The sequence below is a fragment of the Podarcis melisellensis genome, assembly GCF_964234715.1.
Source record: "Podarcis melisellensis genome assembly, chromosome: 7".
NCBI classification, from domain to species: domain Eukaryota; kingdom Metazoa; phylum Chordata; class Lepidosauria; order Squamata; family Lacertidae; genus Podarcis; species Podarcis melisellensis.
The window spans coordinates 84,350,764-84,371,938 of record NC_138539.1 but is presented as its reverse complement, the minus strand read 5'-3'; the positions used below and the strand labels follow the sequence as shown (position 1 = coordinate 84,371,938).

General features: G+C 45.5%; 1 protein-coding gene across 3 annotated transcripts in view; it reads right to left on the bottom strand.

The window, feature by feature from the left end:
- DGKH (diacylglycerol kinase eta) overlaps positions 1 to 21,175 on the bottom strand; it is a 98,027-nt gene that overhangs the window by 34,786 nt on the left and 42,066 nt on the right. For all 3 annotated transcript variants that reach the window (XM_081917743.1, XM_081917744.1, XM_081917742.1), the window contains 7 exons: positions 19,323 to 19,403; positions 15,354 to 15,458; positions 14,527 to 14,659; positions 9,896 to 10,002; positions 8,488 to 8,613; positions 5,114 to 5,216; positions 2,073 to 2,235 (listed from right to left, as the gene is read on the bottom strand). In XM_081917743.1, the coding sequence (XP_081773869.1) occupies positions 2,073 to 2,235; positions 5,114 to 5,216; positions 8,488 to 8,613; positions 9,896 to 10,002; positions 14,527 to 14,659; positions 15,354 to 15,407 (686 nt within the window). In that variant the 5' untranslated portion in view covers positions 15,408 to 15,458; positions 19,323 to 19,403. Of the gene's footprint in view, positions 1 to 2,072; positions 2,236 to 5,113; positions 5,217 to 8,487; positions 8,614 to 9,895; positions 10,003 to 14,526; positions 14,660 to 15,353; positions 15,459 to 19,322; positions 19,404 to 21,175 lie in introns of those variants that run through there.

Sequence of the window (21,175 nt, the reverse complement as noted above, 5' to 3'; positions counted from 1 at the left end):
AAACGTGCTATTCTGCTCTACTGCTGGATCATCAGTACAGGCAGTGACTGTTTTGCCCACTGACATGTCCCCTTTTTTGGCCCCGGAAGGGGGTGGAACAGAGCGGTGGCAGAACGGGTTTACGCACAACTGCTGACACAAACAATGACCCAGAATGCAACCCCCATGCAAACAAGGAGATTTTGACTGCCTTGGTTCTTTCATCTTCTTAACGACCCCAAGTTAGTCATGCCCACTATTGTCACTGAGTCTATTCAGAGTAGGATTAAGGACGGGTACCACACATAGAAAGGGAAGCGAGTGGTGCTGTGGGTTAAACCCCAGAGCCTAGGGCTTGCCAATCAGAAGGTCGGCGGTTCGAATCCCCGCGACGGGGTGAGCTCTCGTTGCTCGGTCCCTGCTCCTGCCAACCTAGCAGTTCGAAAGCACGGCAAAGTGCAAGTAGATAAATAGGTACAGCTCTGGTGGGAAGGTAAACAGTGTTTCCGTGCGGTGCTCTGGTTTGCCAGAAGTGGCTTAGTCATGCTGGCCACATGACCCGGAAGCTGTACGCCGGCTCCCTCGGCCAGTAAAGCAAGATGAGCACTGCAACCCCAGAGTCATCCGCGACTGGACCTAATGGTCAGGGGTCCCTTTACCTTTACCACCCACAGATTTGCTGATACCAGCTATCTTCCAAAAAACAGTGTCCGTTGAAGTGCTATTTAGCTGGCTAACTGGTCACATTCTGTATCCTTGGAGGGGGCACTCTGTTCTCTGCAGAATTGCCCACAAGCCAAAATAACCAGCCCCCTTCAGGGGTGATTAAACTCTAGGAAGCCCTTAAAGGCACTGGTGAATTATTAGAGGGGCCACTCCATTCTGTGAACTGCCCTGAGACCCCCGGGTATAGGGTGGTATATAAATTCAATTAATAATAATAATAATAATAATAATAATAATAATAATAATAATAATAATCCTCTGCACAAGAACACAGAATATCAGTTTGCCAGTTAAATAGCAGCTCAACAGACATTTTAGAATAACAAAGCAGGTGACCCCTAACAAGTATGGTGCACGTGTGATTAGATAGCATGAGGTCATCAGCAAGAGGCAGAAGGGGCTGAGGAAGCGGTGCATGGACATGGGATAGAAATACAATGAGCTCATGTGAAATAAAATAATAATAATAATAATAATAATAATAATAATAATAATAATAATTTATTTATTTATACCCCGCCCATCTGGCTGGGCTTTCCCAGCCACTCTGGGCGGCTTCCCAAAAAAATATATTAAAATACTGTAATACATCAAACATTAAAGGCTTCCCTAAACAAGGCTGCCTTCACAGGGAGGGCGCCACTACCGAAAAGGCCCTCTGCCTGGTTCCCTGTAACTTCATTTCTCGCAGTGAGGGAACCGCCAGAAGACCCTCGGCGCTGGACCTCAGTGTCCGGGTAGAACGATGGGGATGGAGACGCTCCTTCAGATATACTGGACTGAGGCCGTTTAGGGCTTTAAAGGTCAGCACCAACACTTTGAATTATGCCTGGAAACGTACTGGGAGCCAGTGTAGGTCTTTTAAGACCGGTGCTATGTAGTCTCGGCGGCCACTCCCAGTCACCAGTATGCACAGTATGCACAGAATCTCTCTGCTTCTTTTCTTTGCAAGTGAAACCGGTTGTATTCCCACCCACCCCTGCTTAAAATTTGCAAGGGTCATTGGAGGCCAGTGACTATCTACCTAAATGGCCCTGACAGCTCCTCAAAAGTAATTTAGCAAACCAAAGCCAAGCTTGTAACAAGGAGCTAAAGCCTCAAACATCCATGACAGGTGGCCACCCAAGCTCTGCTTAAAAATTTCCCAGGAAGGAGAGTCTGTTCCTTTGAGAAAGTTCTTGTCTGGTAACTTCTCTAGGCAACCTGCATGTTTCTCAGAAGAAGAAACTACTACATGCTTTGTAATTCGCCAATAATTCAACAATCTGATATGGTGAACTCTAGCAGAATAAAGTTCGATTTAAATGTACCAATTTTGCAATGACCCCGTCCAGGAATAACAGTGGGTAGAAAGCAAATCTCCTTACCCTAAATGAGGCCCTCCATTCATTAGATCAAACACCTGAGCTGGATTTAGCGACTGCTTGAATCGTCGGAGAAATTTTACACCCTGATTGTCTCCGCTCTTTGAATTGACAAAAACCAACAGAGGACTGGCACAAGATGGTGGGCAGGTGGCTTTCCAGAATCCTGTAAACAAAGGAAGGAATAAAATGACGTAAATATGGTTGAAGGAACCAAGTGACTCCCATTCTTCCAACAGGATCATCAGCTACTGCTTTAGCGGACAAAACAAACAAACAAATATCCACTCTAAAAAGCCAATTCTCACTTAGCTCCGACTTTGAAAAGGTCTAATTGTCCCCATACTAATTAAAGACAATAGGAGGGTTGGGAATTAGCTGATTAAAGCGTTCAGGGTAAGTGAACAAATGAAAGCCACAAGTGAGACAGAAGTAAATTACTCTACCGCAAAGCATCTGAGAGGCAAGACCTTTTGTTCTGTTAGCTCTTGTATCGAAGAAGAGCTTGCAGATTTGCTGTGGGTTCAGACAGTGGCAGAATCATAGAGAGGTCAGGAGAGCCAGAGATGCCTCTAGACCAGTGTTTCCCAACTTTGGGTCTCCAGCTGTTTTTGGACTACAATTCCCATCATCCCCAGATATCAAGACCAGTGGTCAGGGATGATGGGAAATGTAGTCCAAAAACAGCTGGAGACCCAAGGTTGGGAAACACTGCTCTAGACAACTGATTTTGGACCTCTTTTGTTGAGCTGGGTGATGGTGCACATCATTTTTTAAAAAAATATATTTATTTAACATAATTGTTACAAAATATAAGCAAAATATTGCAAATACATACATACATATTTCAAATAAGCACATATACATGAAAAAGGAACAAAAGAGAAAAAAGAAGAAAAGAAAGAAAAATAAAGAGAAAAAAAGAAGAAAAGGGGAAGAATTTCTCCCAAGTTTATTCTACAAGTAACAAAACTTGTAAAATACTAACAAAACTTCATTGATTGACTTCCATCGCTTACATTGCACTTCCTATATACATTTTAAGCAAGATTGTATCTGGTGCACATCAGATTAAGACTAGAAAGGCGTTGTTGTTGTTTTAAAAGAACTCCCTTTTGTTGTTTTTGAATTCAGAAGTCATCTGGGTCAAGATGAAAACTCACCAATTTGGTGGGGGGCAGAGGGAGATTTTTTTTTTCTGGTTTCTTTCCAGTAAAAAGCAAAGGATGTTGGGAAACAAGTATAGCCATGCCAGCCTCTGGCAACTACTAAATAGCCGTTTTGGGCACCAAAAAGCAGCCAGAGATGGGGAAAACAGCCTTTGTTAACCTTCATTAAAGTTCCCAAAGATTGTGATTATCTAAATAGCTCCAGCAACCTGAGCAAAAATCTCTTGTTAAATCATGCTAATGGACATTATTGCCATGAAAATCGCATTCAGGTCCCAATGGACATACAATACGCTCAGCTGTTCATGACTAAATTCCAAATCCATTTAAAGAAAGAATGACTAAATCCAAGTGTATAATGGACCTATGAGATCCCAAGTGCTCATGAATCCTATTATCCCCCCCCCCAAATTATGACACTAAAAGGGTAAGGAATTATATATAATTCCGCTTGGTATTCATGCATGTTCTGAAATATGCCAATAGGCCGGCAGCCCTAACAATGGGAGTCATTTTCTTACAATATAATAATGGTGATATTTCTGCTAATTTAGCTATCAATTTCAAATTGTAATTACAAACAGCAAGGGGACATCTGCTGGAAACATCTGCATTGTGAAGCCTTCAAAACATAATAAGTGATGCATATATTTGCAATGTACTACACAAAGTCCAGGGACGCGGGTGGCGCTGTGGGTTAAACCACACAGCCTAGGACTTGCCGATCAGAAGGTCGACGATTTGAATCCCCACGACGGGGTGAGCTCCCGTTGTTCGGTCCCTGCTCCTGCCAACCATGCGATCGGCAAGTCCTAGGCACTGAGGTTTTACCCACAGCACCACGCACGTCCCCCCTGGCTAGATAGTCAGCATCTTATTCTTAAGTCTGTATCTTTTGGTTTTCCCAAGCTGCTCTTTGGAGAAGATGGGGGTGGGCAGAGGAAATGAGTAAAAATCCTCCCCCTTCCTTAGCATGGTGTGCCCTTTCTGTGAGTAGAAACATACCAGTTGGATCACAGGATCTAACTCACTGTCCTTTTTCTGTTCTTTTCCCCTTTCTGTCTATGGACCAGAATGCGGCAACTAGACTGGTGACTGGGAGCGGTTGCCGAGACCATATAACACCGGTCCTGAAAGACCTACATTGGCTCCTAGTATGTTTCCAAGCACAATTCAAGGTGTTGGTGCTGACCTTTAAAGCTCTTAACAGCCTCTGCCCAGTATACCTGAAGGAGCGTCTCCACCCCCATCGTTCTGTCCAGACACTGAGGTTCAGTGCCGAGGGCCTTCTGGCGGTTCCTTCACTGTGAGAAGTGAGGTTACAGGGAACCAGGCAGAGGGCCTTCTCGGTAGTGGCACCCACCCTGTGGAACACCCTCCCATCAGATGTCAAAGAGATAAACAACTACGTGACATTTAGAAGACATCTGAAGGCAGCCCTGTTTAGGGAATTTTTTACTGTGTGACACTTTAATGTATTTTTAATCTTTGTTGGAAGTCGCCCAGATGGGCAAGGTTAATAATAATAATAATAATAATAATAATAATAATAATAATAATGGACCTGAGCGCATAATTGGAAAGAGATCTCAAGAACAGTTTTGCCAGGGCATTCCATGATGGCTGGGTGAGATAGCAAAGCTGTATGCATGTCTGTTGACGGAGGACCTCAGCACCATTTTAATATTCTGTACTTGTGCTGAGCTAACACAAGGAGAAGAGTCCCTGGTCCTATTCGTAGACCTTATAAAATTGCAATAGGCAGTAGCAACCTCCCTCCGGTCCCAATCAGCACAACTGCCTTGTGCAAAGCCTTTACACTCAATCTTATTTGCAAAGCGTGTCACGAAGAAATATATTAAAGGACCTGCATACCATCAGAGTCTATGCTGTTCAGTGCTGTAGGTGGAATGATGGATACTTTGCACTGGCCAAGTGGACACTTGCGAGGAAACAAATCTCTGCATGCCGTGTGCACCTGGACGGGAGAAAACGAACAAACAATGGACCGCCAATATAGTACATACAGCCTTAATGTTATGGCAGCAAGCATACACCTTAGTATTGTAATAGAAACACTCATTTTTCAAGGAAAGATATAAAAATAAAGGTTTGCTCTACTCCCAAGTGACAAAGCCACACCAGGCCTGGATAATTTCTGGCCCATCAAGCCTTCCATGTATATATAGCAGTCCAGTCGGAGCGTCATGAATACTCAGTGCAAAAACAGATTGCTAACTAGTCACCGCTGGTCTGGAGTGGACGTCTGTGCAGCATCACAGATGGGTTCTGTCCCTGCACAGAGGACCCTCTGGGAACATTTCAGAGGTCTAATTAGGGAGCCCTTGAGAAGAGCGCTGTCACTTACATGCCGGCCTGGAGGCGAGACTACAAATAACACAGGCATTTTAAAAGCAAGAAATACCTGGCAGAAAAGGGCAAGTTGTAAAATATCAAATAATACAGGTGAAATAAGGAAGTTTTGATGTTTGATGTTTTACTGGGTTTAATGTTTTGATTTGTTGGAAGCTGTCCAGAATGGCTGAGGCAACCCAGTCAGATGTGCAACATATAAATAATAAATTCTTCTTCTTCTTCTTCTTCTTCTTCTTCTTCTTCTTCTTCTTCTTCTTCTTCTTCTTCTTCTTCTTCTTCTTTTTCTTCCTCTTCCTCTTCCTCTTCTTCCTATTCAGACCATTGGGTCCATCTGGTTCAGGACTATCTACATATAATGTAAGTGGCTTTCCATGAGTCTTTCCCACCCTAATTGGAGATGCCAATGACCCTTTTCACTCTCCCTGCTTGGCTAATTCACAGACAAGAGTGAAAGTTGGCATCAAAGTGAGACCTTCCGTGGAAACACTTGGTGTTCTTTCTTTGGTCCAGTATACCTAAAGGAGCATCTCCATCCCCATCGTCCAACCTGGACACTGAGGTCCAGCACCGAGGGCCTTCTGGTGGTTCCCTCCCTGTGAGAAGCCATGTTACAGGGAACCAGGCAGAGGGCCTTCTCGGTGGTGGCACCCGCCCTGTGGAATACCCTCCCACCAGATGTCAAAGAGAAAAATAACTACCAAACTTTTAGAAGACATCTAAAGGCAGCCCTGTTTAGGGAAGTTTTTAATGTTTAATAGGTTATTGTATTTTAGTGTTTTGTTAGAAGCCGCCCAGAGTGGCTGGGGAAACCTAGCCAGATGGGTGGGGTATAAATAATAAATTATTATTATTATTATTATTATTATTATTAAGCAAGAGACTAGTATCTTTCCTGAATAGCTGTATTGTTTTTAATATCCGATTGGAAGCCGCCCAGAGTGGCTGGGGATACCCAGCCAGATGAGCGGGGTATAAATAAATTATTATTATTATTAATTATTATCCAAAGAGAAGGGGGGCTCCATGAAGGCCTGAGGTATGCTGAGCCATTCCTACAGTTTTTATATTCCGGGAAGAAGGCAAGAAGTACCAAAAGGACTTTCTAAAGTCAATTTTAGGAAGGAATGCAAAACGCGAATGTTTCACCACCTAATCCTTGTGCATACATAACGTGTTTTTTGCTCTATAAGATGCACCAGACCATAAGACGCACCTAGTTTTTGGAGGAGGAAAACAAGAAAAAAATATTCTGAATCCCAGAAGCCAGAACAGCAAGAGGGATCGCTGCGCACTGAAAGCAGCAATCTCTCTTGCTGTTCTGGCTTCTGGGATAGCTGTGCAGCCTGCATTCGCTCCATAAGACGCACACACATTTCCCCTTACTTTTTAGGAGGGAAAAAGTGAGTCTTATATAGCAAAAAATACGGTAAAAGGAGGTGGTGTATTACCCCAGGGGGTTCCACAGAACTCTATCCTGAATGACATGTTTCTTAACATCTCCATGAAACTGCTCAGATAAGTTATCTGGAGATTTCGGCTGAAGCAGCTTGGCTACACAGATGATGCTGGCTCCTACTCGCTTCCATCAGATCCTAGGTAGAGGGTTGGGCACTGAGAAAATGGATGCAGTGGAACAAGCTAAACTTTGCAGATCTGTGGCTTCCACTGTAGTCAGAAGAGAACTGAGCCAAAAGTTGCCCCAATGCTCTACACACATTCAGATAGTGAAGACTCTTCTCTGAAGGTGGATGGGTGAGGGCAGGACAAGTTCCTTAGTAAAATGCCGAAAGCAGTCTTTCCCAACTTGATCCCTGAGCTACAATATCCAACGGTCATCTGGAGGGCGCCAAGTTGGGGAATGCTGCTGTAGAGCCTTCCCAGGGAACATTTTTGGGTTTAATATGCTGCTTATTAAACGTGGGTGGCGCTGTGGGTTAAACCACAGAGCCTAGCGCTTGCTGACCAGAAGGTCGGCGGTTCGAATCCCTGCGACGGGGTGAGCTCCCGTTGCTCGGTCCCTGCTCCTGCCAACCTAGCCGTTCGAAAGCACATCAAGTGCAAGTAGATAAATAGGTACCGCTCCAGCAGGAAGGTAACCAGCGTTTTCGTGCGCTGCTCTGGTTCGCCAGAAGTGGCTTAGTCACGCTGGCCACATGACCCGGAAGCTGGACGCCGGCTCCCTCGGCCAATAAAGCGAGATGAGCACTGCAACCCCAGAGTCGGCCACGACTGGACCTAATGGTCAGGGGTCCCCTTACCTTTTTATGCTGCTTATATGATGACGGTTTGTATTTATATCTTAACATCTTTCATTAAACATGTATACTGCTTTGTCTATCCATGGGCAGAAAAGCGAGGTCAAAAGAATAAATCAAAATCAGAGGACTGCACAGAAACTTCAAAGAAAAAACAAATGGCTAATGGAATATGTTGACCTTTCTGTGTCACAAATTGCGCGGTCTGACGTACAGTTTCTAAATAGCAACTTATTCTGATATTTAAAAAATATTCAGGGTTTCATTTTTGCTACTAAAATTTATTTGCCAATATGAGTCAGGAGTCCCTAGGGTAACCTTGTACTCCTCCTTCCAGCAGCCAAGCTGGTGTCAAACGTCTTGCTTTCGTTTGGACCACATCAGCAAGGCTGAAAGGGGGGTGGGTCTTGTCGTCTAGGCAGCCCAGGACCTCCAGACACACCGCACAGGTTTGCGCCCAGGGGAAGTTACTTCGATACTGAGAACGCAGTGGTTTGGCTTCACCCCCCGGAGGCGGACTCCATTGTCTCTCGAGACAGACAAACACCAATCAAAAATTATGAGAACATTCTAGGAGACTTGTTTTGAGGGAAAGAGACCTGTGCAATCTGAACTCACCATCGTTTTACACCAAAGGCACTTCCAATCTTGCAGTCGCAGGACACTGCCACAGGTCTTGTCACAAACTGCACATTTGGCACTGACAGGAAGATTTCCTTCTAACCACTGGTGAGGCATAGCTACCTGCAGCGGAGTGTTTTAAAGGTCAAAATGGGGGCAACGGAGACAGGGAAATCAGCATGTCACCTTTCTTCCAAATTCACTACAGTCAAACCTTGGTTGTTGAATGTAACCCATTCCAGAAGCCCGTTCGGCTTTCAAAATGTTTGACAACCAAGGCATGGCTTCTGAGCGGCTGCAGGAGCTTCCTGAACTCAAGCAGAAGCCGTGTTGGATGTTCGGCTTCCGAAAAATGTTCAAAAACCGGAACACTTACTTCTGGGTTTTCGGCGTTTGGGAGTCAAAACGTTCCAAAATGAAGGCTTTCGGGAACTGAGGTTTGACTGTACCATATTTACTGCTTCCTCACCCACACAACCCATTTTGAAAACTATTACGGTCATATTTTGCACTCAAAATAGTCACAGAAATTAATGGATCTAAGTTAGCCATTATTTTCAATGGGTTTACTCCGAAGAAGACTTAATGCTGGATACAACCCCTGAGGTTCTGAACCAAAGACATCTGAGTATGTGTATGCCTTGGTGCAGAAGGTTCCCTTTCCAGTCGCCTAATGAAATGCCTGTTTCACGGAACACACACACCGAGTTTCAGAACTGGCTTTCTACGGTCAGGGTGCTGTTGCTGGGAGGGGAGAAGCTGGCATAGCCAACTGCCATTATCAGTACCGCGCGCCCCCCCCCCAACTACACTTCGCTGACAGTGTAGCTTAACTTGTGTCAAGCACACCAACAGAGAAGGTCGCTGGAGGTGCAGGGGAAAAGCCTGCCCCTGAGGTGCAGGGACTTTGGCGCAGCACCCCTTGCTTCCCCAATCCCCCTTGGCAAGCAGCCCACTGTGTTGGGAAGTGAGGAGAGCAACAGAACCCCAGAGGCAGCAGCTATATCGCAATACCCAAAGCAAGGGGCTGGCTTTCCTCTAGTGGACCACAGGTGCAGTGGCGTAGCGTGGGTTGTCAGCACCCGGGGCAAGGCAAATAATTTGCGCCCCCTAACCCGTGGATTTGCGCCCCCTAACCCGTGGATTTGCGCCCCCTAACCCTAACCCCCAGATGTTGCACCCGGTGTGGCCGGCCCCCCTGCACCCCCTACACCACTGCACAGGTGAGATTACTTTGGGTGTTATGAGTTTCTATGTAACAAGGCTTCAATCCAGCAGCCTAATGTAAACAGGATCCACAATCACTTAAAATTAGCATTATCCTAGCTATTAGCAAATGTTTCATTTTTCGACATAAAACCAAAGCATGTGCAGGGTGCCCTCTGCATTTCTAAGAAATACTTACACCATCTTCATCCTCAATAATATCTTTTCCAACTGAAGTCAAAGTAGTCCATTTGCAACTGTTTATTGCTCTGACTGCACATCTCTTATGAGCCTTAAACTTGCACACTGGATGAAAAGACACACAAAATCTTTGAATGATTCACATCATCTTTCAGAAGCTTAATCAAACACACATCACTTCATTACACAAATAAGTAAAGGTAAAGGGACCCCTGTCCATTAGGTCCAGTCGTGACCAACTCTGGGGTTGTGGCGCTCATCTGGGGTTGTGGCGCCGAGGGAGCCGACGTACAGCTTCTGGGTCATGTGGCCAGCATGACTAAGCCACTTCTGGCGAACCAGAGCAGCGCACGGAAACGCCGTTTACCTTTCCACAGGAGCGGTACCTATTTATCTACTTGCACTTTGACGTGCTTTCAAACTGCTAGGTTGGCAGGAGCAGGGACCGAACAACGGGAGCTCACCCTGTCGTGGGGATTCGAACTGCCGACCTTCTGATTGGCAAGCCCTAGGCTCTGTGGTTTAACCCACAGCGCCACCCGCAATAGGTAGTGTTAAAAATGCAAATTGTTCAAAAGGTAACTGTTTAGTTCGAATCCTTCCCAGCAGTGCGCTGGAAGAGTGTTCATCTCACACTTTTTCCAACTCTACCAAACTACTGAGAGACTCACCCTGCAGGGTAATTTTGTTAGTTAGTTAGTTAGTTAGTTAGTTAGTTAGTTAGTTAGTTAGTTAGTTAGTTAGTTAGATTTATAGGCCAAGTAATCAAAAGGCTCTCTAAGCAGTCTGCAAATAAAACTGTACATAAAGCAGAGCTAAAATCCACAAAACATTTAAAAACTATCAAATATAAACTGTACAGCTTTGCAGGATTATCAAAACAAAACAAAAGAGTGTTCTGCTGGTGTATAAAATGACATAGCAAAGCTGCCTGCCTCATATCAGTTTATACACATAGCAGTCAAGGCAGTGCAAGTCCATTACCAGCAGACGTCTGTGGTATCTTCGTAGATAGGTGGTTAAAGGTAAGGTAAAGGTAAAGGACCCCTGGATGGTGAAGTCCAGTCAAAGGCTATGGGGTTGCAGCGCTCATCTCGCTTTCAGGCTGAAGGAGCCGGCGTTTGTCCACAGACACCAGGTCATGTGGCTAGCATGACTAAACCGCTTCTGGTGCAACAGAACACTGTCACGGAAGCTGTTCACCTTCCCACCGGAGTGGTACCTATTTATCTACTTGCACTGGTATGCTTTTGAACTGCTAGGTTGCCAGGAGCTGGGACAGAGAAACGGGAGCTCACCCCATCATGGGGATTCGAACCACCAACCTTCTGATCGGCAAGCCCAACAAGCTCAGTGGTTTAGACCACAGCGCCACCCTCATCCCCATGGGTGGCTAGTCATGACAGTAAGCATTCCAAGAGAAAGTGGCGCCTTGCTTGCTTGCAGGAGTCCACTGTGGGAATTACCTGCTTCACAGCACAAGGGCTAATGTGGAGAGGCATGAGGCTCTAGGATATGGAAAAGCCTGGCTCTTCTCCTGCCACAGTACTGCAATGCATGTTGTTGTTTAGTCATTTAGTCGTGTCCGACTCTTCGTGACCCCATAGACCAGAGCACGCCAGGCACTCCTGTCTTCCCCTGCCTCCCGCAGTTCGGTCAAACTCATGTTTGTAGCTTCGAGAACACTGTCCAACCACCTCGTCCTCTGCCGTCCCCTTCTCCTTGGGCCCTCCATCTTTCCCAACATCAGGGTCTTTTCCAGGGAGTCTTCTCTTCTCATGAGGTGGCCAAAGTCTTGGAGCCTCAGCTTCATGATCTGTCCTTCCAGTGAGCACTCAGGGCTGATTTCCTTCAGAATGGATAGGTTTGATCTCCTTGCAGTCCATGGGACTCTCAAGAGTCTCCCCCAGAACCAGAATTCAAAAACTGCAATGCACAGGCACTGGCAAAAGGGTGTTACTAGAAGAGACCGACAGTCAGAAGGACAGGGAGTTCCTGTTTTGCATAGGAAGCAAGGAATCTCCTGAACAGGATCAAGCTGCCCATCTACTTAATGTTGTCAGAACTTAAAATGTATCCCAACCTTTATTCCAGTTTGTAAGGAAGTGGTTCCCACTTCACAGAAGGAAAGCTGAGGTTTATGGGCCGTGTCAGGGAACTGCCATCAGTACTGGAGGGGGAGAGCGAAAGCCAGAGGGATTCCAGGGAGCGTCCCGGGATAGGGAGAGGCAGCCCATCTTCTGGGGAAGAGAATCAGCGTAGCACCAGGGGAGAAGGGGGGCAGATGGTGGAATCGGCGAGGCGGTCCCATGACTCCTTGCCTGGGACCAGCGGGGAGAGTAGGGGTCCTCCGTTGCCCACGCCCTCCTTGCGCAGAAGGCTTTCGTGCAGGGAGAGTAGGAGGAGACTAGGCGTCAAAGAACTTCCTTGCTGGAAGAAGTTTAAGAAACACCCACTGACGGATTCTGCCAGCGATTGAGACAGCCACGGGTAAGTGGATGTCCGGACAGAAAAGGTTCACTTTGGCAATCCAGCCAGGTGTTTGCACCCAGCCAGGGAGATAGGCACCTGCTTACGCACGAGCAACCCCTAGAACCATTACACCACCTAAGGAAACCATGGCTTATGGGATCTGAAGAGATAATGGATGTAAACCCTTGCAGCAGTATAGCTACTGTTTATTATAATTAAAGAATATTGCCTGCTAGCTTCTCACCATCCCAGAAACTTTGCGTTGGTAGTTCTCCAAGAACAGCTGCTCTCTCCAAATGCCTTGGTTGATTCCAAAAAAAGCAAAAGCGCTAATCTGACAAGATCCACGTCCTGGGACTTGCAGTTTAACTTGTCAGACAGCGTAATAGCTGTCTTGTAGGATTACACAAAACCCGTTATTTTGTTTCTAAGAATACAAATATGCACAGCAGGGTTTAAACACACCCCCACCCCCAGAAGTAGATTAAAGATACTAGGAAATAAACTCTCATTTTGGATGGTAATAAAAATTCATATTGCAAGAGGGCCTTCTCGGTAGTGGCGCCCTCCCTGTGGAACGCCCTCCCTTCAGATGTAAAGGAAATAAACAACTATCTGACTTTTAGGAGACATCTGAAGGCAGCCCTGTTTAGGTAAGTTTTTTGAGGATTGATGTTTTCCTTATTTTTTTAAGATGTGCTGTAAGCCGCCCAGAGTGGCTGGGGAAACCAGCCAGATGGGCGGGGTATATATAATAAAATTATTATTAAAATATATTATTAAACAGGGACATACAGCGTTCCACTCTTTTTTTCTACCTCAAATGCAGGACCCTTGTGGCATGTAGGAGGGGGTAGGAGGCCCTTCTGGAAAATCTGGTGATTAAGGTTTGGTGAGCACCTTTCAGTGTGATGAGTGCAGTCCAGAGACTTTTCTTCAGGGCTATGTAGGGCAATGCAGGGGGCAGCTCTGAAGCCAACCTGTTAGATCAACCAGAGTTGTGGGGCCCTGGGATGGGATGAAGCATGAAGGACCTGAAACAGGAGGGCCTGAGGAAAGGGAAATCTGGAATCGGGTGGCTGTCCACGGCTGGTTATGATCAGTTAGTATCTCACCCCATGGTTCTCTACGGTGGATCTGGTCCATTAAATTAACAAATGTGACCCAGCTTCCTCAGCCTTGTGTCCTTATTTCCCAGTGTGTGTTGCAAACAGCTGTCTTCACAGAAACCCAACTTTGCAAGCTCCTGATCGTGTGCAGAATTCCTACATGTGAGTAGCAACTCACACATTTGGGTCGATCTACAAAGAACCAAATGCAACGCACTGGTAGATGACAACGTGGCATGACGGATGTAGCTAAAAGTTCAGTTCTATAAAGCCAACACAAGAGTTAAACAATACAATATCTAGACATGGGGTGGGGGGGAACAAAACTGCCTTGTTATTTTCCTAGGAAATGAATTTCCTAAAAGAAGGCATTTGTGGCAGGCAGGGCCAACGTGGCCAAGCTAACAATGAAGAAACAAGGGTATCAAGAATCCTGAAAGGTTCTTTTCAGGAACCTCTACATTTTAAAGGCAAAAAACATTGCAGGGGGTCGGACTAAATGATTTTATGATGTTCACTGAAGCTCAATAGCAAATTATTACTTAGCTTGATAGGGACACGGGTGGCACTGTGGGTTAAACCACAGAGGTTACATGCTACACAATATGGGGACGCAGGGGGCGCTGTGGTCTAAAACACCAGGCTTGCCAATCAGAAGGTCTGCGGTTCGAATCCCCGTGACGGGGTGAGCTCCCATTGCTTGGTCCCAGCTCCTGCCAACTTAGCAGTTCGAAAGCACACCCAAAAGTGCAAGTAGATAAATAGGTACCGCTCCGGCGAGAAGGTAAACGGCGTTTCCGTGCGCTGCTCTGGTTCGCCAGAAGCGGCTTAGTCATGCTAGCCACATGACCCGGAATCTGTACGCTGGTTCCCTTGGCCAATAAAGCGAAATGATCGCCGCAATCCCAGAGTTGGCCACAACTGGACCTAATGGTCAGGGGTCCCTTTACCTTTACTTAGATTAATATGATATACATTCTTCTACTGTGTGTCACCACTTAATTATGTGATAATACAAAATGGGGGAGGGGGCTGCCGCCGCCTTTACCTTCACAGGACAGGCCATGAGAAGTAACTCCAGAAAGGCTCTCTCTGCAGACGTTGCAGAAGGTGGGTCGAGCGTGGGAACAGGCGTACCAGTTATGCATCCCTGAGAAATGTTCCATATTAAACTGGGCAGCCTAATGAAGGAGAAGTTAAGAGAGATTTGAAGCAACAGGACATCACTACAGCAGCAGCTAAAACCACCTCACGTTTGAAAAACTCACCTTCCAAAACAATACTCCCCAGGCTCTTTAAACAAAAATAACATGAGCTATATGGATATACAGTGGTGCCCCGCAAGACGAATGCCTTGCAAGATGGAAAACCCGCTAGACGAAAGGGTTTTCCGTTTTGGAGGTGCTTCGCAAAACGAATTTCCTATGGGCTTGCTTCGCAAGACGAAAATGTCTTGCGAGTTCCTGCGGGGGTTTTTTCCTCCCCCCCTTTTCCCCAAGCCGCTAAGCCGCTTATCAGCTGATCCGCTAAGACGCTTAACAGCTGATCTGCTAAACCACTTATCAGCTGATCCGCTAAGCCGCTTATCAGCTGATCCGCTAAGCCCGCTAAGCCGCTAATAGCGCTAAGCCACTAAGCCGCTAATGGGCTTGCTTCGCAAGACGAAAAAACCGCAAGACGAAGAGACTCGCGGAACGGATTCTTTTCGTCTTGCAAGGCACCACTGTATGAGGTTTAACCAAATCTCTATTTTAGTTTCATGGATTTTTCACACCGCATCAGGGAGATACACCTTTTCTTCCCCGTTTACTGCATCCTGAAAAACTGGCAATATTTCAGTTTTTAAAAGCGCAAGACGCGCAGGATTCCTCTTACCTCATAATGTTCCCGGGACTGTACGGACTTCAGAGAGCTGATCCAATCCTCCATCTCTTTTCTGTTCTCTGCACACAATATTAATCTCCTGAATGGTGTGATTACCTGGGGGGTGGGGAAGAGATCACTTAATATGATGACTCTGAATTGCTATAAGGAAGGCAAGGTAACAAAGAACGCAGAAAAGGCAAGATCTCATTATTCTTCAAAAATACTGATCACCTTAATAAATTCCAAAGACAAAAAATTAGTTATCAGTTGTAAATGTTTCCTGTGTAATTCACGAGAGAGAGAGAGAGAGAGAGAGAGAGAGAGAGAGAGAGAGAGAGAGAGAGAGAGAGAGAGATTCTTGTTTATTTCTAGTAGGAAATTCAGATACTACAAATTCATCGCCCTTCTGAGAACAGCAAGCCTAGGTTGTAAGGATATTTAATGTATTTTATATTCCAGTGTTCGGTATGACGCTGCATTTATATTACTTTGCAATCAAAATAAGATATGTGTGCTTAAAGCGTCGGGAAAGCAGTGAGTGAAGACAATAACTGTGGTTTATATTGGTGCCCTTAACTTAAAAAGCCAAACAACATAGACCTTTAAGCAGCAAACGTTCAGAAGATTTTCTTTCCATCTCAGAGTCGTTATTATTTCCCCATTCCATTGCCGTGCTCTCTGATAGGCTATTAAGTTAGACCACAACAAATTAAGATCTACAAAAGTTTCAAAGTTCATATTCCACATAATGATGAAAAAATTTGTCTTATAATGACACTAATAGCAACACACAGTATCCTCTGACTTCCTCCTCCCTGACTTACCCAGCAGTCTCTGCCATTTGTTTCTTCCATGCGAGATGCTCTTCGCCAAACTGCTCTTTACGGTCTCTAACAAGCTCACTAACCACAAGCAGCACAATCCGTGAGTCACAAGGAAGAGGGAGACCCTTGCAAGCCGTTCTATATATACAAGCTGCCTCTGGAACTGAAGAACCTCTTCTCCACCTCCTGACCTTTTCAAACATATCTACCCCACAAAAATGCACAACTCACACACAGGAACCCAATTTATTGATTGATTCCCATGATCTAAATCCCGTTCCAAAACCTCGAGGTGGCTTAAAAATTAGTTTTTAACCACACAATAATTGTTCACAACATATTAAAAAGACTTCAGAATCTTCCTCACAATGCAATACAGTGGTACCTCGGGTTAAGTACTTAATTTGTTCCAGAGGTCCGTTCTTAACCTGAAACTGTTCTTAACCTGAAGCACCACTTTAGCTAATGGGGCCTGCTGCTGCTGCCGCGCCACCAGAGCACGATTTCTGTTCTCATCCTGAAGCAAAGTTCTTAACCTGGAGCACTATTTCTGGGTTAGCGGAGTCTGTAACCTGAAGCGTATGTAAGCTGAAGCGTATGTAACCCGAGGTACCACTGTACATGCTTGATGGTATCAGAAGCCGCTGAGAGGTCGAGGAAAATTAACAAGGACATGTTTCCCCTGTCTCTGTCCCGACAAAGGCTATCACAGGATGACCAAGCCTAAACCAGGCCTAAAACCTGATTGAAATGGATCTAGAAAACCAGTTTCCTCCAAAAGTGAATGGATCTGGCCCGTAACCACCTGCTCTAGAACCTTGCTCAGGAAAGGGAGATGAGCAACTGGCTGGTTCTGATCCATCTGCAACTTCCACTCTAAGAAAAATATCTACAGCTAGAAAAAGGAGTCTCTGAGATCAGATCAGAAGACAGTGTGTTGTAGCTTGGGAGTGTATTCAGACAGGTGTTAACTGGAGGGCTGGATTTGAGCAGGAGAAGTAGAAGCTGTGAGGAGGACTTGGGTCGCATGTCAGTCGAGAGGGGAGAGATCTTCTAGAAAGAGAAGAATCCTAAACCAGTTAGGAGGGGCGTGGTGATCCCCTGGATCTGTTGTACTATTTGGAAAAACATCAGGAGTGGGATTGTCAAAAGGCTGGAAAACTGACAGAAAGTACCACCTTGTTTAAGAACCAAAGTACCGTATTTTGCTCTCCATAAGACACACTTTTTTCTTCCTAAAAAGTAAGGGGAAATGTCTGTGCATCTTATGGAGCAAATGTGTGGTCCCTGGAGCTGAATTGCCCAGCGGCAAAAAGTAGATCATGATTTTTTTTGTGAAAGAGGGAAGTGGGTGTTGAAACAAAGCCGCTGATCGTTTGCTGATCGGGGAGAGAGATAAGGGACGCTAAAGATAAAGGAGGCTGCCTGGGACGGGGGAGGTAAAGACTCCAAACGTGCAAAGGGGGAAAACAGGAAGACTAAAGCGATAAGGAGAGAAATTAGAAGAGAAGGAGGAGCAAAAAACTGCTCCAGCTAAGGAAAAGACACTAAGGCAAACAAGAGGGAAGGGAGTGTTGAAAGGAAGCAGCTGATCTGTGGGATCAGAAGAGAGATAAGTGACACTAGCAGAGGCTGCCTGGGAGAGGGGGAGGTAAAAGCCCATGGATTCTCAGGATTTTTACATTGGGTCACCCCAAATTCACCATCAGATCACATAGCATGTCCATGGCTACAGCCTGCACCAAAAAAATCACACATCCACTGTTTCCTGGGGCTGCAATGGTGCAAAAATGTGGTTACAAAGCATGGATCCACATGGATCCTCAGGATTTTTGCATTGGGTCACCCCAAATTCACCATCAGATCACATGTCTATGGCCACAGCATGAACCACAAAAATCATACATCAACCGTTACGTTTGAAATATTTTTTTTTCTTGTTTTCCTCCTCTAAAAACTAGGTGTGTCTTATGGTCAGGTGCGTCTTATGGAGCGAAAAATACGGTGATAAGCTGTAACATCTATGCAACTAAGGAACTGAAGTGAAATAACTTGAAATAACCTAAGCATTTACCAGCTAGTCTGGAAACCTGTAACATCTAACAGGGAGTGTTTCTTGAGGAGCGGTTTTACCACTGCCTCTCATAAAGAGGCATGAATCAGCTCCATGGCCCAGCCAGCTGTCCCCTCTCTGGTGGTTTTTATCAGCCAAGAGGGACACATTCTCGAGTCTTAACAACTGAAACTCATCCAATATAACGGGACTAGACTGTGCTTTAGACATCCCTTGAGATTCATCTGCTGTAACAGCCAAGTCAAGAGCCTGGTGGATGCAAGCATTCTGTCCTCAAAATGCTTTGCAAACAAGTCACAGCGAGCTACCACTGGTTTCCCCACCTCCTCTGGGCCAGACTGCAAAAGGCCCCTCTCTACCTGGAAGAGCTCTGCCAGACGACAAACTGAGGATGCAACGGAGGCAGCTACGAGTATGCCTTCTTTGCTGCCTTCACTGCCACAAGGTAGACTCGATGGTGAGCCCTCAATTTGCATTTTTCTCCACTTACATTTGAGCGGTCTTCCAGCTTGTTTCCCCACCTTAAGTTCTGGAGTATACCAGGGAGCCAAACAGGCTCCACAAAGAAGGAGAAGGCGCTCACGAATGATTATGCCAATGGTCCAAGCCATTCAAATGTTTCAGAAGGTCCTGAAAGACCTACATTGGCTCCCAATTCAGTCTTGGTGCTGACCTTTAAAGCCCTAAACGGCCTCGGTCCAGTATACCTGAAGGGGCGTCTCCACCCCCATCGATCTGCCCAGACGCTGAGGTCCAGCGGTGAGGGCCTTCTGGTGGTTCCCTCACTGTGAGGTTACAGGGAACCAGACAGAGGGCCTTCTCAGTAACAGCGCCTGCCCTGTGGAACGCCCTCCTGTAATATCGTCCCTCCCCTTCCTAAATCCTTAAGTGTGTCTCATTGTCCATGCTATAGAATAATTGATGGTTTATAGGTTACGTGCTCTCGTCAGATGAAAGAAATGTTTCAATAAACACACCTTTCTTAAGAACACTCGGAGAAATTCCACTGTCACAAGTTTTAAAAAGGCAAAACGAAAAACTCAAAAGCTTGTTAGAACATCAAGAATATTGGAAGCATACCGTAAAGCTGTTGTTGACATTTTTTGTGCTTGATTCGGCCACACTGGCATCGGACAAGTCAACTTCATCGAAGATTAAAGACTGTGAAAAGAACACAGAAGATGCGTTTCATTTTCCACATACACCGGAATGTTACTTGCCTGTTATCTTTTCAGGGGGGTTTTAAAGAAAAAGCCAGGGAATCAGTCGATGCTCCTAAACTTAAGACGTTTAAGGTTGTAGCCAATGCTTTTATTACACACATGAAGCAGATTTCCACGTGTGCCACAGATCTTCCCTGCAGTCTTGCTCAAAATCTCCTCCAGTAGATTAGGGTGTGTGCCAAACTGGAGCTTTGAACCGGGTGAAATAAAGCTCAGTTTCCCCCTTGACCTCATATGTAGCATTATGTTATGACTGGGAGAACTAAGCACAGTTCACTGTCACAAAAAAAGAGATTGCTACTCCCTGCCATGAAGAAAGCCTACATGAAGAAGGTGTTATGTACTGAAGTTCTCACCCTGGGCCAGCAGGGGGATACTGTAGATAGTTTTCACTCAGGTCCACATATGCAAATAAGGGATTGAAAGTGACATTCAGTGATTGGATAGTTACAGAAAATGGTTACTGTTGCGTTCTAGTGGAGCTCTACATAAGCAGGCTGGCTGAACCCTTCAGTTCAGTTCTGTTCTGGCCTGTGAATAAACAAGAACTGTTGGAAGAATAGCCGTGTCGTCTGATATGTTCACCCACAACTTAACAGAAAGTACCAGAAGAGAAATTTATGGGATATGAGAAGTCGAGAGTGGTTTTCAAACAATGTACAATCATACCTCGAGTTGCGTTTGCTTCACGCTGCGTTTTTTCAGGTTACGAACGCGGCAAACCCAGAAGTGTTTACTTCCGGGTTCGCCACTTCACGCAAGAGTGATCTGCACGCTTTGCGCATGCGCAGGAGCGCTCTATCACGTCACGTGTGCAAATGGCAACCCAGAACAGATTGCGTCCCTAAGAGGTACCACTGTATCCTAGATGTTGAACACTATAACGATCTAGGCTCAACCTCCAGTCATACACTGATTGACAGAACACTCCAGCCCAACAAACCAGCAAACTCGCTTTCCACTTTCTCGGTCCAAAAGCATTGCAGGGCCTTCACCCTGGTGCGCTTTCATGTGCTCCTCCATATGCGCCAGTGATGCCAACGGGGTGACCCATGTCCTCCTGTGCAGCTCCTTGCATTGTGAGTTGCGTACAATCTTCATTGAACCCTTCCTAGTAAACTTTCCTGGACAAGCAGGTCCTTTTTATATCAATAAGTACTGCACTGGAGCAACCAAAACTGATTCTAGATGCTCTGTAGTTTCCCTCATTGGAGTTTGTGACAGGATCACATCTTTTAAGTTTGTTTTACTTCATTTATTTTTTTTAATCTACCTATTTCCATTCTATTCTATTCACTTTTACTCTATTATACACATAGAGTGTATTGTATATATGTTGCATGTGTTTCTTGCTTTGTTGCTTTGGGGTTGGACACTGACACTGCAACAATAAATATTTGATCTGAATTGATTTGATTTGACTATTTCATCATCATCATCATCATCATCATCATCATATATTATTTATACCCCGGCCATCTGGCTGGGTTTCCCCAGTCACTCTGGGCGGCTTCCAACAAAATATTAAAATACAATATTCTGTCAAACATTAAAAGCTTCCCCAAACAGGGCTGCCTTCAGATATCTTCTAAAAGTCTGGTAGTTGTTTTTCTCTTTGACAGCTGGTGGGAAGGTGTTCCACAGGGCGGGTGCCACTACCGAGAAGGCGCTCCGCCTGGTTCCCTGTAACCCTGTGGCTCTGCTAATGAA